Source organism: Stenella coeruleoalba (assembly GCF_951394435.1).
Source record: "Stenella coeruleoalba genome assembly, chromosome: 2".
NCBI classification, from domain to species: domain Eukaryota; kingdom Metazoa; phylum Chordata; class Mammalia; order Artiodactyla; family Delphinidae; genus Stenella; species Stenella coeruleoalba.
This window is the reverse complement of record NC_137147.1, coordinates 33,815,255-33,828,831: the sequence shown is the minus strand read 5'-3', so window position 1 is coordinate 33,828,831 and position 13,577 is coordinate 33,815,255. Positions and strand designations below refer to the sequence as shown.

General features: G+C 44.1%; 1 protein-coding gene across 2 annotated transcripts in view; it reads left to right on the top strand.

The window, feature by feature from the left end:
• The first annotated feature begins 5,464 nt into the window (after positions 1-5,464).
• Positions 5,465-13,577, top strand: part of ARG2 (arginase 2) — a 27,376-nt gene continuing 19,263 nt past the window's right edge. For both annotated transcript variants that reach the window (XM_079914750.1, XM_079914749.1), the window contains exons 1-2: positions 5,465-5,653; positions 6,572-6,644. In XM_079914750.1, coding sequence (XP_079770876.1) covers positions 5,543-5,653; positions 6,572-6,644 — 184 coding nt within the window. In that variant the 5' untranslated portion in view covers positions 5,465-5,542. The remainder of the gene's footprint in view (positions 5,654-6,571; positions 6,645-13,577) is intronic.

Genomic DNA, 13,577 nt, shown 5'->3' with positions numbered 1-13,577 from the left:
TGAAGATTTAAAATGAAAAGTGAAAGAAGGCTGGTTAAAGACTTACCATTCAAAGTGTGGTAGGTAGACCAGCAGCATGGGCATCACCTAGGAGCTTGTGAGAAATGCAGATTCTTGGGTCTCACAGCAGACCTACTGAGCTTAACAAGAGTCTCAGGTGATTTCCTTGCACATTAAAGTCTGAGAAGCTCTGAAAGATCTAACTCTTCATACTGCATTCTCTACCCTGACTGCATATTAGAGCCACCTGGGGAGGTTTTAAAACTGTTGCCTGGATCCATCCCTGATAAATAATGGGTGGTAGCGGAGGGAGGATATGGACTTGAGTGTTTCTTAGAAAGGTCCATAGGTTCTTTTTAACAGCTGCCAGGCTTGAAAACTGTTGGAAGGAAACCTTTTCCTCTGTCATTTTAGGTTCAAGTGAGTGGGGGCTTGCGAAGTAACTGACAATAGAGTAACAGGAGAAAAGAAAGTTGCTCAGTGATGAGTAACTCACTGAATAGCCAAAGTAAAGCCATATACACCAGCTTAACAAAAGGAGAGGGGGGTTAGGGCTTCATACGTCAAAGTATGGAAAGTTCTGTTGGGCTTTTTGACGCTAATAGGCAGCTGGTTCCCTTTTTGGTGTTAAAAGTCAGTCATTTCCCAATCAGGAAAATCCCTCAGTGGGGTGGGCTGGTGGGAGTCAATGGCAGCTGTATTTTCAGGAGGCTCTGATTAAGTTTCTTTTTTTTTAATGTTCTTTTTATGGCTGATAATCAGATATTATTAGTTTAAAGTAATTTTCATACTACCTTGGTGGGCTATTCATCTTTTCAGAACTATTACTCTAGTACCACAATTCTATTACTCTATATTATATGTATCAATATTACTCTAGTACCACCATGTTCCTCCTCGCCCAGGCTTAAAATCTCTCCTCTGTTTCCCTCCCTAATCTGTAGCTAAGTACCATCTATTCCAGTTGCGCAGTACTTTCAACATCTGTCCCTCATCTCCCTGACTGCACTAGTTAAACAAAGTTCTCCCCCATACATACTCTCTACCATATTACCTTATTTTTCACACGTATTTCATTTATCATGCATATCAGTACCTACAATTCTCTGTCTCAAGGAGAGCTTGGATTCTAACACTGTACCCCCAGATCCTAAAACACTATCTGACAAATAGTGGGCGCCCAAATATTTATTGACTGTCTCCCTCCACTTCCATCACTCAAGTTCATGCCTCTTAGCTGAAATCACTATTCTCACCATTCCCCAGACACCCTACAGATTCCTCCTGGAAAATCCTTAAGGCTCGGCTTGAACGCCAATTGCATGAAATCTTCCCTGTCCCATATAAGAGTGGTAATTCCATCCTCAGAACTTTCAGAGCATAAAGAGACATGACTTCTTTTCAAAGACAGTTAAGATAAACAAGGTCCTCCTGGATAGCATAGGGAACTGTATTCAATATCTTGTAATAACCTATAATGGAAAAGAATACATATATATAACTGAATCACTTTGCTGTACACCAGAAACTAACACAATATTGTAAATTAATTATACTTCAATTTTAAAAGACACATGTCATTTAATATCTATTTATTCAATACAAATTTATTGAACACCCTTCATGTAGCACTGTGTTAAATGATAGTAAGATACCATTCAGGCTCTCAAACAAGCTGCTCTCCAGGAGAAAGAAATAATCCTCTAAATAGGCAATTGTAAATCAGAGGATTAAGTGAACCATGGGAGGGGTAATTAATACCCTTGATCTGACTTGGTTTTGGATTCTGCTTTTGACTCCTTACTCTGTGACCTTGAGCAAATGACTTAGCCTTACCAGGTCTTGGTTACCATATCGTAAATGGAGATAATACCAGTGCCTACCTCACTGCCTTGCGATGAGAATTTAATTAACACTTGCAAAGTGTTGAGCAGGTATCTAGTATATAGTAATCATTCAGTAATGTTAGCAAGTACTATTATGACTAACTCAGCTTTGGAAGGTCTGGAGAGGCTTCTCTGAAGAAGTGACTTCAAAATGAAAACCTGAAGAATGAGAAGAAATTAAGGAAGGGAAGGGAGGGAGGGAGAAGACGTAAGGTTCCCAATAGAAAGAACAGTGAAGTGCAAAGGGCTCGAAGCTCGTTTTCAGTTTGGAACCTGAACAAAGGACAAAGTGTTCTGTGTCTTCGGCAGCCCCAGTCTCTGCTGGCACTAAAAGAGATTTCACACCTAAATTTCATTTGGTCCTTGATGGCATCCATTGGTCTGCTTTCACTCCTCCATCACTGATCGGGGCCCCAGATAAAAACCCCTCTGTGTTGTGGTGGTGGTGGTAGGGGGAGGGGGAGGGGGAGTGATGAGTATGTGAGGGGCTCAGGCACCTGCCTCCACACAGGGCTGCTGGTTGGGCAGGCAATGAAACCAGTCACTTACTCTTATGCCCCCTCTAGTCCCTTCACTCCCGCCTCTCTACTGAACCCAGGAATCTCCATTGCATGGTAAGCAGACTCCTAAGTTTTACCCTCCATAGAACTCATCCTTTGCTTCCTTACTTTAACCGTATTCTAGGGTTGTTATGTTAATTCTCTCAGCTCCAGGATGGAAACGTGAGAAAGAAGGGACCACATTTTCCCAACTCCCTAATGCAGACTCAGGACCATTAACCCTTTGTGTAAAAAAGTCTTCTGAAGTTTATGCTCTTCAACGCTACCCCTGAGACCTGACCCCCCACCTACCAGTCTGACCCAAGTCACCGTGCTTCCTCTGCTCTGCACGTTTGGGCTATACGGGCATTCTTGTTCTTCCTCTGACCCACAAGCAGGTTTCAACTTCGGGGTTTTTGATCTTGCTGTTCCCGTAAGCCTGGAAGGCTCTTTCCCTAGAACTTGTTATGGCAGCTCCTTCTCGTCATTCAGGTCTTTGGCTCAAATGTCAGTTTGGAGAGGCCTTTCTCGACACCCCTCTCTAAAACATCATGTCCTGTCCCATTACCCTGCATAATTTTCTCCATAGAATTTACTGCCATCTGAAATTATGTATCTACTTGACTGTTTTCCCCACTAGAAGGTAAGTACTGGGAGTGATGAGATATTATCTGTCTTCATCTTTATCAGCAGCACATAGAACAATGTTTTGCACGTTAAATATTGACAATAAATGAATGAATGAATATCTTAAATTAAGAGGCTCTAAATTTTAGTCAAAAGGTGTGGTCAATGAGCTCAGCCCTTTAGTATGTAAAAGCAGAAGTCCCAAAAGAAATCTTTGGGAATTTCCACTTACCATATCAGAGCCGTAGACCAAGGACCATGAGTAAGGGTTTCATAAGAATCTGGAAGGTTTGTTTATTATTTACCAAGCTCCTGCTATGTGCCAAGCGCTGTACTCAGGAAAGGACCAAACGATGAACCGAAAAAGTCATGGTTCCTGCCTTTGAGAATTTGCAATTTAGTCCTTTCTGAGTTCCCTTGGATTTGCAGTAAACAGTGTTGTGCTGGAACCTGCTTTTAGCCACCTGCAAAACCCTACTGTTAAATTTTCAGGAATTTTGCAAGCCAGTTGTTAAACACCACCATCATTAAAAGTCAAATTATATAAACTTACAAGTAAATTATGTTAAAAACAAAGATAATATACACTCAAAACTTTATGCCTAATTATTTTACTGTGTCTTACTATTTTTTATGCTCTTGAGGTTATTTATGTTGATTGTATATGTATGGTGGAAACATTATATAGTGAGCACCGTTTCCCAGCTCCATGTTCAGTGACATCACTATGGTAACTTGAAATGGTAGCTGTGGGGGAGTATTTACCCCAGGGAACTCGCCCAACACCATAATCAGGTCTTATCTACTCACCACCCTCACCCCCAACACACACTCCCAGCAACCTATCAAGGGATAGAGTATGTGTTGGCAGCCACTGAATTAAAGAGGCAGAATCTCTAGGTCGTCCTATAAAGGAAGAAGAAAAACAGAATCAGCTGGTTTGGACCTGAGGAAGGGTCCTAAAACTATACTATAATAAGAGTACTACAAGTTTTAAAGTAAATTTCTAAAAATTCATTCTTTTATGTAATTTCAGAATATTATCTTTAATAACTTAAGAAAATAAATTTATTTATTTTAGTTTTGGCTGCGTTGGGTCTTCGTTGCTGCGGGCGGGCTTTCTCTAGTTGTGGTGAGCGGGAGCTATTCTTAGCGGTGCGCGGGCTTCTCATTGCGGTGGCTTCTCTTGTTGCGGAGCACGGGCTTCAGTAGTTGCGGCATGCGGACTCAGTAGCTGTGGCTCGCGGGTTCTAGAGCACAGGCTCAGTAGTTGTGGCGCACGGTCTTAGCTGCTCCGCGACACGTGGGATCTTCCCGGACCAGGGCTCGAACCCGTGTCTCCTGCATTGGCAGGCAGATTCTTAACCGCTGCGCCACCAGGGAAGCACCTAAAAATTTATTTTTGGTAGGACTAACGTCCAGATTCCTGCAAGCCATTCCTGCAAGACACTAGTCATGGATAAGAACTTGGAATCTAGAGTCACATAGCTCTACCAACTTACAAGCTACCTGACTTTGGAAAAGTAAATTATCTTCTCTGATCCTGTAATCTCGTCTTTAAAATAGTCCCTACTTTATGGAATTGTTAGAGGGCTAAAAGTTCTTAGAACTTTAGTTGGTTATTATTATTAAAATATTATTATTATTAAAACTTTAAGCAGTTACTTTCAGCTCTTTAGCCTCGCTGAAATTTAGAAGTAGTCCAGATATGTTGCTATGTTTGGTTTTTAATAACCAGTGCTCCAGTTATTCAGGTAAAGAATTTAAAACTCCTGGAAGGTACTTTGTAAATCCTAACCTTCCCATCTAAAATAGGTGGGTTACTATTAACACGCCCGGCTGGGAGAGCTCTAATCTAAGTTTGATCTCCTAGCCTTCGACGCCCAAAGTGGGATAAGTACGTTTCCTGGACTTTGAGCTCTGATACGAAACGGAGCCAAGGGACGCCAGCTTGGTCTCCGCAAGGCACTCACGTGGGGTTGGGCCAAGCCCAGCCCAGCCAACCGTTCCGTAAAATAGGCATCTGCCCGGCGTGCCTCTGTGTGAAGACAGCCACCATCCGCTAGCCTACGTGTGCGTTCGCTTGTTCCGCTGAGTTCGCGAATTTTGCAGGAGCCGACCGCTTCCCGCCCAGGGACACACCTGTCCGTGACCGCACTCTTATTGGCCGGGCCCCGATCTTGGCCCTGTGGCGTCAGCGGCAGGGGCTTGTCCTTGGCCGGAGAGCCTGGGCCAGAGCCGAGTGACATCAGCGAGGGCGTTCGGGGCACTGAGCAGCAGTGGGCGGGGCTTGCCGGAAGGTGTGCCGGGGGCTGGTTGGGGGCGAGGCGGCGGGGCCTGGGCGGGGCGAGGCGGCGGTGACGTCATGGGGCGGCGCGGCGGGGCGCGGCTCGCGCGCCGGTAGGTAACCACTGCAGGCTGCGGTGCTCACCCCAGGCGGCGAGCCGCACGTAGCAGCCTCTCGCTCGTCTACGTCCTGCGCTGCCTATCATGTCCCTGAGGTGCAGCCTCTCGCTTCTTCTCCGTACGCAAGCGCTCTCAGTCCCGAAGAAGTCCGTCCACTCCGTGGCTGTCATTGGAGCCCCATTTTCACGGGGACAGGTGAGAACTGGGACCTGGCACCTTGGTGCAGGATTCCCGCCCCCTCACCCCCCAACCCCCTCACCCAAGCCTGGAGAAATCGGGACCGGTGGGAAGAACGGGGAGGCGAGGAGAGGATGGGGAGAAACGAAGAGGGGACGAGGAGGTGGATTCCCGCGATTGGGCACCGGGGGAGCACGTGGGATTTTCCTCGGTAGAAGGAGGGAGGGGATGAGGGCACCCGGTTTGCCACGTGGGCAGGGGGCAACGGGCTGGTGGGTTTCTTCGGCCTTACCCCCGAGGAGCGAGAAAGTGGTGGGTTCCGCTTGGGGTGGTGGAGGAGAGGAAAGGAGGGAGAGGATTTCATGGAGGGGCTGGAAGAGGAGAAACCGACCAGAATCGCCGGTGGAAAATTGAGGGAGGAGAGGTTAAAGAGAGGGACCGAGGATTTAAGGCTCCAGGGTCCATTCTCAGAAAGAGAATTAACTGGAAAGGAAATTGGTGCTTGCCTCTCTAGCGGCAGGAAGACGGAAGGGGCTGTTGTGTTCTCTCTTCAATGAAAGAAACCTGCAGTCGTGGAGAGGTCACTGGTGGAGAAGCCGGGGCTCGGCCCTGGCCTGCGACACTTACACCCAACAGCCAGATTCTGGCTTGGCTCAGCCCCTTCCTCTATCTTGCCTCCACTTGCCCTTCCCACAACGAGGGGCTTGGAAGGTTGATCTGAATCCAGTGATTGTTGTTTCTCCTCCTTCTCTGCAAGTGTTTGAAATGACCAGACCTCAGGTGAAAAGAATAAAAGGAAGGGCTGATGCTGTCACAGGTTTTCAGAGGGATCTGCTGGGAACTAAGTATAGCATTGCAGACTTCTGTATTTTTGTGAGCTAAAGTGGTCTTATTTTCTAGTCATCTTCCCTCATATCTGTGTAATTTATCTTACAGAAAAGAAAAGGAGTGGAATATGGTCCCACTGCTGTAAGAGAAGCTGGTTTGATGAAAAGGCTCTCCGATTTGGGTAAGTGGCTGGATTTTAGAAGTCTGAGGGCTGGTAACACGCCAGTTCAGAGTCTTATTCCCTCATGTCCAGGAACTGCACAGCGTCAGCTGTGTATCTGGAAAGCATTTCCCATCCTCCCTTGGATTCCACATGCAGCTTAAGATCTATGGAGGAGTCTCCAGGCAAAGTCTTCTTGCAATAAAGAGCCTGTGTGGAAGGCAAGGAGGCGGAGTGAGGCAGGGCCTGGAACAAGCTGCTAGTGACTGCGAAGTGCTGAGCATGCTGGCTCTCACTCCCACTGTGCAGTCAACCTTTCCCCAAAATTCTAGCTTTCCTAACTCAGTCAGAGGTGCTTATGATTCATCCGTCTAACCAGCTTCCTCTCTTCAAGTCATTCATTTCCTCCTTAGGTTTAAGAACTTTCTATTACCGTAAGCAGAGCCTTAGGTCCGTTTTCTCCAAACTTCCCTGATTATGAAAATCACTTGGTTTACTTGTGAGAAAGAGAGATTGCTAGGCTTCTCAGTGGATGAGTCTGGTTTATTGGCTCTGACGTAGGACCCAGACACGTGCATTTTCACAGGCACCCCAGGTAATCAAAAGTAACGTTGCAGTCTTGTAATCTGGACAGTACTCTAAACGTACAGAACCAGAGGTAAATCCAACCCAGAGATAAATGCCATTTATATAGTAAAGGAAAACCTTTTTAGTAACAGGGTACCAAATTCCAACACCCTTATGGTAGGAAGGTTCTTATATCTAACCCAAATGTTCCTAGCTGCTGTTCAAGTCCATTTCCTCTATTTTATTAGGGCCAGTCACATATCTCTTCTGGAGCTATAAAGTACAAAAGGCATGGCAGTAGGGAACTATGGGTCCTGGAGATACTAATACAGAATCTAGGTGAACTACAAATCCCCTACCCGCGCTTGCTTTGAAACCTCCTCTGCTGATCATTGAGCCCATTCCAGGGGTGGGTTATCTCCCTCTAAAACAGGAATAATGAAGTCACCGTGTGTCTTCCGTACACCTCTGGTTACATATGGATGTGGTGTCTTGATTTGGATACTCAAACCTTTTCTGTTAAATAATAAAGAGACCCTACTGAAGAAGGAACTATAATTAATCACTTTAATAATTCTCCAAGTTTACCACCAAAGATGAGAGATAAGATTTACACTTAATGTGTCGCAGGTCACCTAATGGGAGGAAGTTGTCCCCCCTCCCCCCGCTTATAAATGAAGATACTGTCCCTTTAAATCAGCTGTACACATTGTTTTTAAAAGCATAATTTTACACTGAGGGAAAGCAATTTCTGCTAATCACTATTTTTTAATACCTGGTAATCCTGCAGCTCATCTGATAAACTGAGCCTGGCTTTGCTCAAATTGCCTGCTCATTGTTCTATTCTGTCTGAAGAGACTTCTGACTAGATTCAATTGTAGCCTCTTACACAGGGGACATTAATAGTATCCAGCCGAGGCTGCTGAATGAGGGGGAAGGGAACATTTATAAGCAGCTTCTCTTACTCATGCTTTGTACACCTCCTTTCCTGCCACAGCTCCTGGTATTTTTCCACTCCAACCTGGGGAAGCCATTCTCCCTAAAATTCCACTCCCTCAAATACTTCCTGTGTAAATCTCCAACCTAAAGTGATGATGAAGCTTCAGTTTATTTGGTCTCCCGTTTAATTTTTTTCAAATAGTTTTCGTTTTACAATTTATATCCTTACCCTGTAGCCGATTGGCAGTCCGGTATCACCAGCAGTCTGAAACAGAATCTCATTGCATGTTAATAAGATTGTGGCACTCAGCAGGTTTCCAGCATGTGGTTTCGGCTAATCTCCAGACATACGTTGGAGAAAAATACCAAGAGAAGTTTCAGTTGCTCTATTCTGAAACAGCATAAGTGGCATGGGTCAAATTTCAAGGGAGAGAAGACCCATGGAAAGGTAGCTCATAAATCCCTTTGTTCCTTGCCTTCTGCTCTGATGTCACAGGCTGCTGGTGTTGCCATGGCATCAGTTATACTTCCTGTTCTCTTGAATGAATATATTTGCCTTTGTCTGGGTTTTTTTTTTCCCCCCCTGGGCTTAGTAAGGACACTCAATGGTTCCTCTCAGGTAACCACTTACTTTAGTATACAAAGAGAGCCTGAGAAAAATGAAGAAGTAATTGCTCTGGCAAGGCTTAGGTGCAGTGCCTCTGCTCATGATTCTGGTTAGCTCTTATAGCCACGGTAATTTGCCTTTTTTTTTTTTTTTTTTTTTTCCGGTACGCGAGCCTCTCACTGCTGTGGCCTCTCCCGTTGCGGAGCACAGGCTCCGGACGCACAGGCTCAGCGGCCATGGCTCACGGGCCCAGCCGCTCCGCGGCATGTGGGGTCTTCCCGGACCGGGGCATGAACCCATGTCCCCTGCATCGGCAGGCGGACTCTCAACCACTGCGCCATCAGGGAAGCCCAATTTGCCCTTTTTTCTTCACAAGTAGGATGAGTGTTCTGTGGGTAACATAAACAGTTTGTCGTGTCTGTCATTGTAATTATGGTAATTTGACCCAGCTGTGGTACTGAAGCGGTGACGGCCTAAATGAACTGTATTCCCGTGACCAGCCAAGGGTCCTGGAGTTCAGGAAGACATATGGGAGCTATTCTGGCTCCCCTCAACTAGGCTAGGGACATTTATTCTTCTGCTCCATTTGGTGCTCCATGAGAGAGCAGAGCAGGCAACTCTGGTTGAGACCCAAGAATCTGAGCTGCTTCAGCAAGAACCAACAGAAAGCCTGAGATAGTTTAAACATAAAGGCATGAGAGCTGTTCATTTGGAACAGATTGATATGTGAGTGCAGGGGTCTGGATGTGCTTTCGGTGCTTGGTAGAGAACAGCAGCCGTCACAGATTTAGTTTTATGATAGTGATGCTTTTCAGCCTGGCTCCCATCCTACCATCACACTGAAACTACTCTGATCAAGCTCACTGATTGGTCAGCCTCTATTTTGCTGGACCTCTCTACTGCACAACTGACCACTTTATTCCTGAAATATTCCGTTAGTCAGGACACTACTCTCTCCTGAGCCTCCTCTCCCTTGCCTGGTCCTTCCTGGACTCCTTTTGGGGATCCTCCTCTTCTTTCCAGCCCTCAAATGCTCATGTCCCCAGTGTTCCACCAGCTTTGTTCTAAGTAGCCTCATCTCACTGTCACAGATGTCTCAAACTCTACAGGTTCGAAACAAAATTCATTATCTTCTCCGTCAAATCTGCTTGTCTTGCTGTCTTCCCATTATCTGTTTCACACTATCACTCGTTATCTAGTTACTCAAGTCAAACTCCAAGACCATCAGAATTCTTTTGTCGTCCCTTTTGTTCCTTACTTCTGATCACAAAGTCTTGTTGACTTCTTTTCCTCCTTCTAAATGATTAGAGTCCTTTCCCTTAATGGCCCTGCTCTAGTTCTGTCCTTCTCACACACAGATCTAATTTTCCAATAATGACTCTTGTCCCATTTTGCCTACCTCAGTTCATTCTTTACCGCCACCAGACTGATCTTTTTAAGACTATTTTTCTCCTTTGCTTAGTCTTTCCATGGCTTTTTACATGCAGCCATGCTTCTCAGTCTTGTCATTCATATACCATCTTTGCTGACTTGCCATATTATTTATTTTGGTGTTGTTCTCTAAATTGGCTTTAAAGCTTTATACTTTTAAAATGTAGCCTGCCCCTACAGTAAACAATGAAATCTCAGGCTTGTGCTAGATGCATTTTTCTAATAAATTTTCATTTTAGTAGTTTTACATTTTGGTATTTGACCCTCAACCACTGGTGGTATGTGTTCCATGCTTGACAACCAGTAAGACAGATCCTCTACAATTTGACCCTCTTTTACCTCTTTAGACTTCTCTCCATCCACATTCCACCTCATTTGTGTTGTAACTGGGGTTGTGGGCTCTTGACCTAGGCTCCACCAACAGAAACACCCACCCTAAACCTTGTCTTGACATTTTGGAAGAAGGGGCAATAAAGAATTCATTCTGTGATGGGCAGTTGTGGCGGCAGTTCCAGCAGTAGCTTCTGTCCAGTGTCAGTGGGGTCAGCCATGCAAGCTGCAGTACTCCTTTTCCTAGTAGTGGAGGTGACAGCAGCAGTGGTATCTTCACTGGAGCAATCTGCAGTGTGACTTTTGGGGCCATTATTCCTGGCAATGTGACCTTTAAACCACATTTTGGTCCTCTTAAGATGATTCTGGGAGTTACCCAAATTGAAAAAACTGCTTTTCTTTAAATTAGCTAGAAAGGTTTCTGTTGCTTGCAGCTTAAACTTCCTGACCGATAAATCAATTTACAAATTCCAGTGAGAAATTACCATGTGGATTGAATATGAAAAGCCCTCTCTCCCCAGGCCCTTGATAATAAATTCTTATTCTTTTGTTGGCTTTTTTCCCCTAGTACTGACACAATCTTCTTGTATGTTAACACAGCTCATTATGTTGTGCTTTCTTTGGTCTTTAATCTAGGAGTATGTTTTAGTCCCTTTGGATTTTAGCAACTCCTTGTTCTCTTGGTGTTCTGATTTTTGAACTATCATGTTCCTTAATACAAATTCTGAAATAACAGCCTAAAACCTTTTTTTAAAAATTTTTTGGCCGCACCACATGGCACGTGGGATCTTTGTTCACTGACGAGGGATCAAACCCGCGCCCCCTACATTGGAAGCACGGAGTCTTAACCACTGGATCGCCAGGGCAGTCCCAAGCCTAAAGCTTTAATTTAAAACATCTTCAAGTTCTAGGCATGCCTGACTATAGTAAACAGACCTACCTTAATGTGTTACTGTGACTTAATTTCACTTTCAATGTTCTATATCTTAAGCATGGTGGAGGTTACAGGACTACATATAACTGCCAAAACTCCTTGCACTTAAAGTGTCAATATAAAGTATGCATTAAAGCTGTTTAAACATTTTCAGGTTTATTTTTTCTTAGCAGCTTTCAGTCACTAAAAACTATAACAAGTTCGTTGTTTGTATATATTCAAAAAATTTGAGCACTACTAAGCTTTAGGTACTAGGAATATAATAGTGAACAAAACAGAAATACCTGTTATGGAATTCTCATTCTAATGAGGGGTGGTTGGAAGCAGATATAAGTAAAACATACAGTATGTCAGATGTAATGAGCGCTATAGAATAAATGAAAGCAAGGGATGGAGGGATAGGGTAAGCATTGCAGATGTAGGTAGGAGGCCTCACTGAGGAAGGGGTCATGTGAGCACACCCCTGGGAGGTAAGGAAAGGAACCATGTGCATATTTGGGAGAAAAGCATTTCAGGAAGAGGGTAAGTAAAGTGCAAAGACCCTGAGATAGAAAAGTGCCTGGAATGTTCAGGGAACAAAAAGCTGTTCCTGAGGTCTTGCCAGTGGTTGTCATGTGGGAAGGGAAGGGCCTTTCTACACTCTTATCTCCAGTTTTTCAAGAAAAGCCAGAAATCTGGGTTTTTACGGGAGATTTAAGAAAAATGTGATATTCATAAAATGGAGTATTGAGCCATAAAAAGGAATAAATTGCTAGTTCATGCTACAAAATGGATAAACTTTGAAAGCATTATACTGAGTGAAAGAAGGCAGAAGACCACATATTGTATGAATCCATTTATATGAAATGTCCAGAAAAGGCAAATCCATATAGAAAGTGATCAGTGGTTCCCAGGGGCTGGGGGGAGAGGGAATGGGGAGTGACCGCTAATGGGCACTGGTTTCTTTCCGGGGTGTGATAAAGCTTTTCTGGAATTAGTAATTTGCTAATGCCTTGGCAAAAGCATACATCACTGATGAACCTCAATATAGGTAAATCTATTATAGATGTTTTTGGGATTTGGCAAATTTCAATGTAACCATATCTTTCCTGCTTAGAAGAAGGCAGCAAAGAATTTAACTTACATCTTATATTTCAAAGTTGTTTGATATCTAACATTTACTATGTTCTAGGCACTATGCTAGGTTCTTGCTATTATGTGATTTTTTTTTAAACAAAGTTTGGGATTATCCATGCATTTTATTATTATTTTTTAAATATTTGCTTATTTATTTGGTTGCACCAGGTCTTAGTTGCAGCAGGTGGGCTCCTAAGTTGCGGCTCAAGCGCTCCTTAGTTGGGGCTCACCGGCTCCTTAGTTGTGGCATGCAAACTCTTAGTTGTGGCACGCATGCGGGACCTAGTTCCCTGACCAGGGATCGAACCCTGGCCCCCTGCATTGGGAGCGTGGAGTCTTATCCACTGCACCACCAGGGAAGTCCCTATTATGTGATTCTTAATCTTAAGAGCAAATTATGATACCCATTAGGATGGCTAGCATGAATAAAACCCCAAAATAACAAGTGTTGGTGAGGATATGGAGATGTTGGAACCCTTGTGCACTGTTGGTGGGAACATACAATCATACAGGTCCTGTGGAAAACAGTGTGGAGTTTTCTCAAAGTTAAAAATAGTTAGTAGATGATCTACAAATTCTACTCTGGGCGTATATCCAAAAGAATTGAAAAATAGGGTTTCGAAGAGATATCTGTACACCCATATTCACAGCAGCATTATTCACAATAGCCAAAAGGTGTAAGCAACCCAAGCGTCCACTGATGGATGAATGGATAAGCAAAATGTGGTACAAACATACAATAGAATATCAGCCTTAAAAAGGAAAATGACATATGCTGTAACATTGTGACCCTTGAGAACATTATGTTAAGGGATATAAGCCAGTTGCAAAAAGACATACTGTATGATTCCACTTATGAGGTACCTAGATTAGTCAAATTCATAGGGACAAAGTAGAATGGTGGTTCAGGGACTGGGGGAAGAGGAATGGAGAGAGATGGTTTAATGGGTAGAGAATTTCAGTTTTGCAAGAAAGTGTTCTGGAGATGGATGGTGGTGATGGTTATGCAACAATGTGAATGTACTTAATA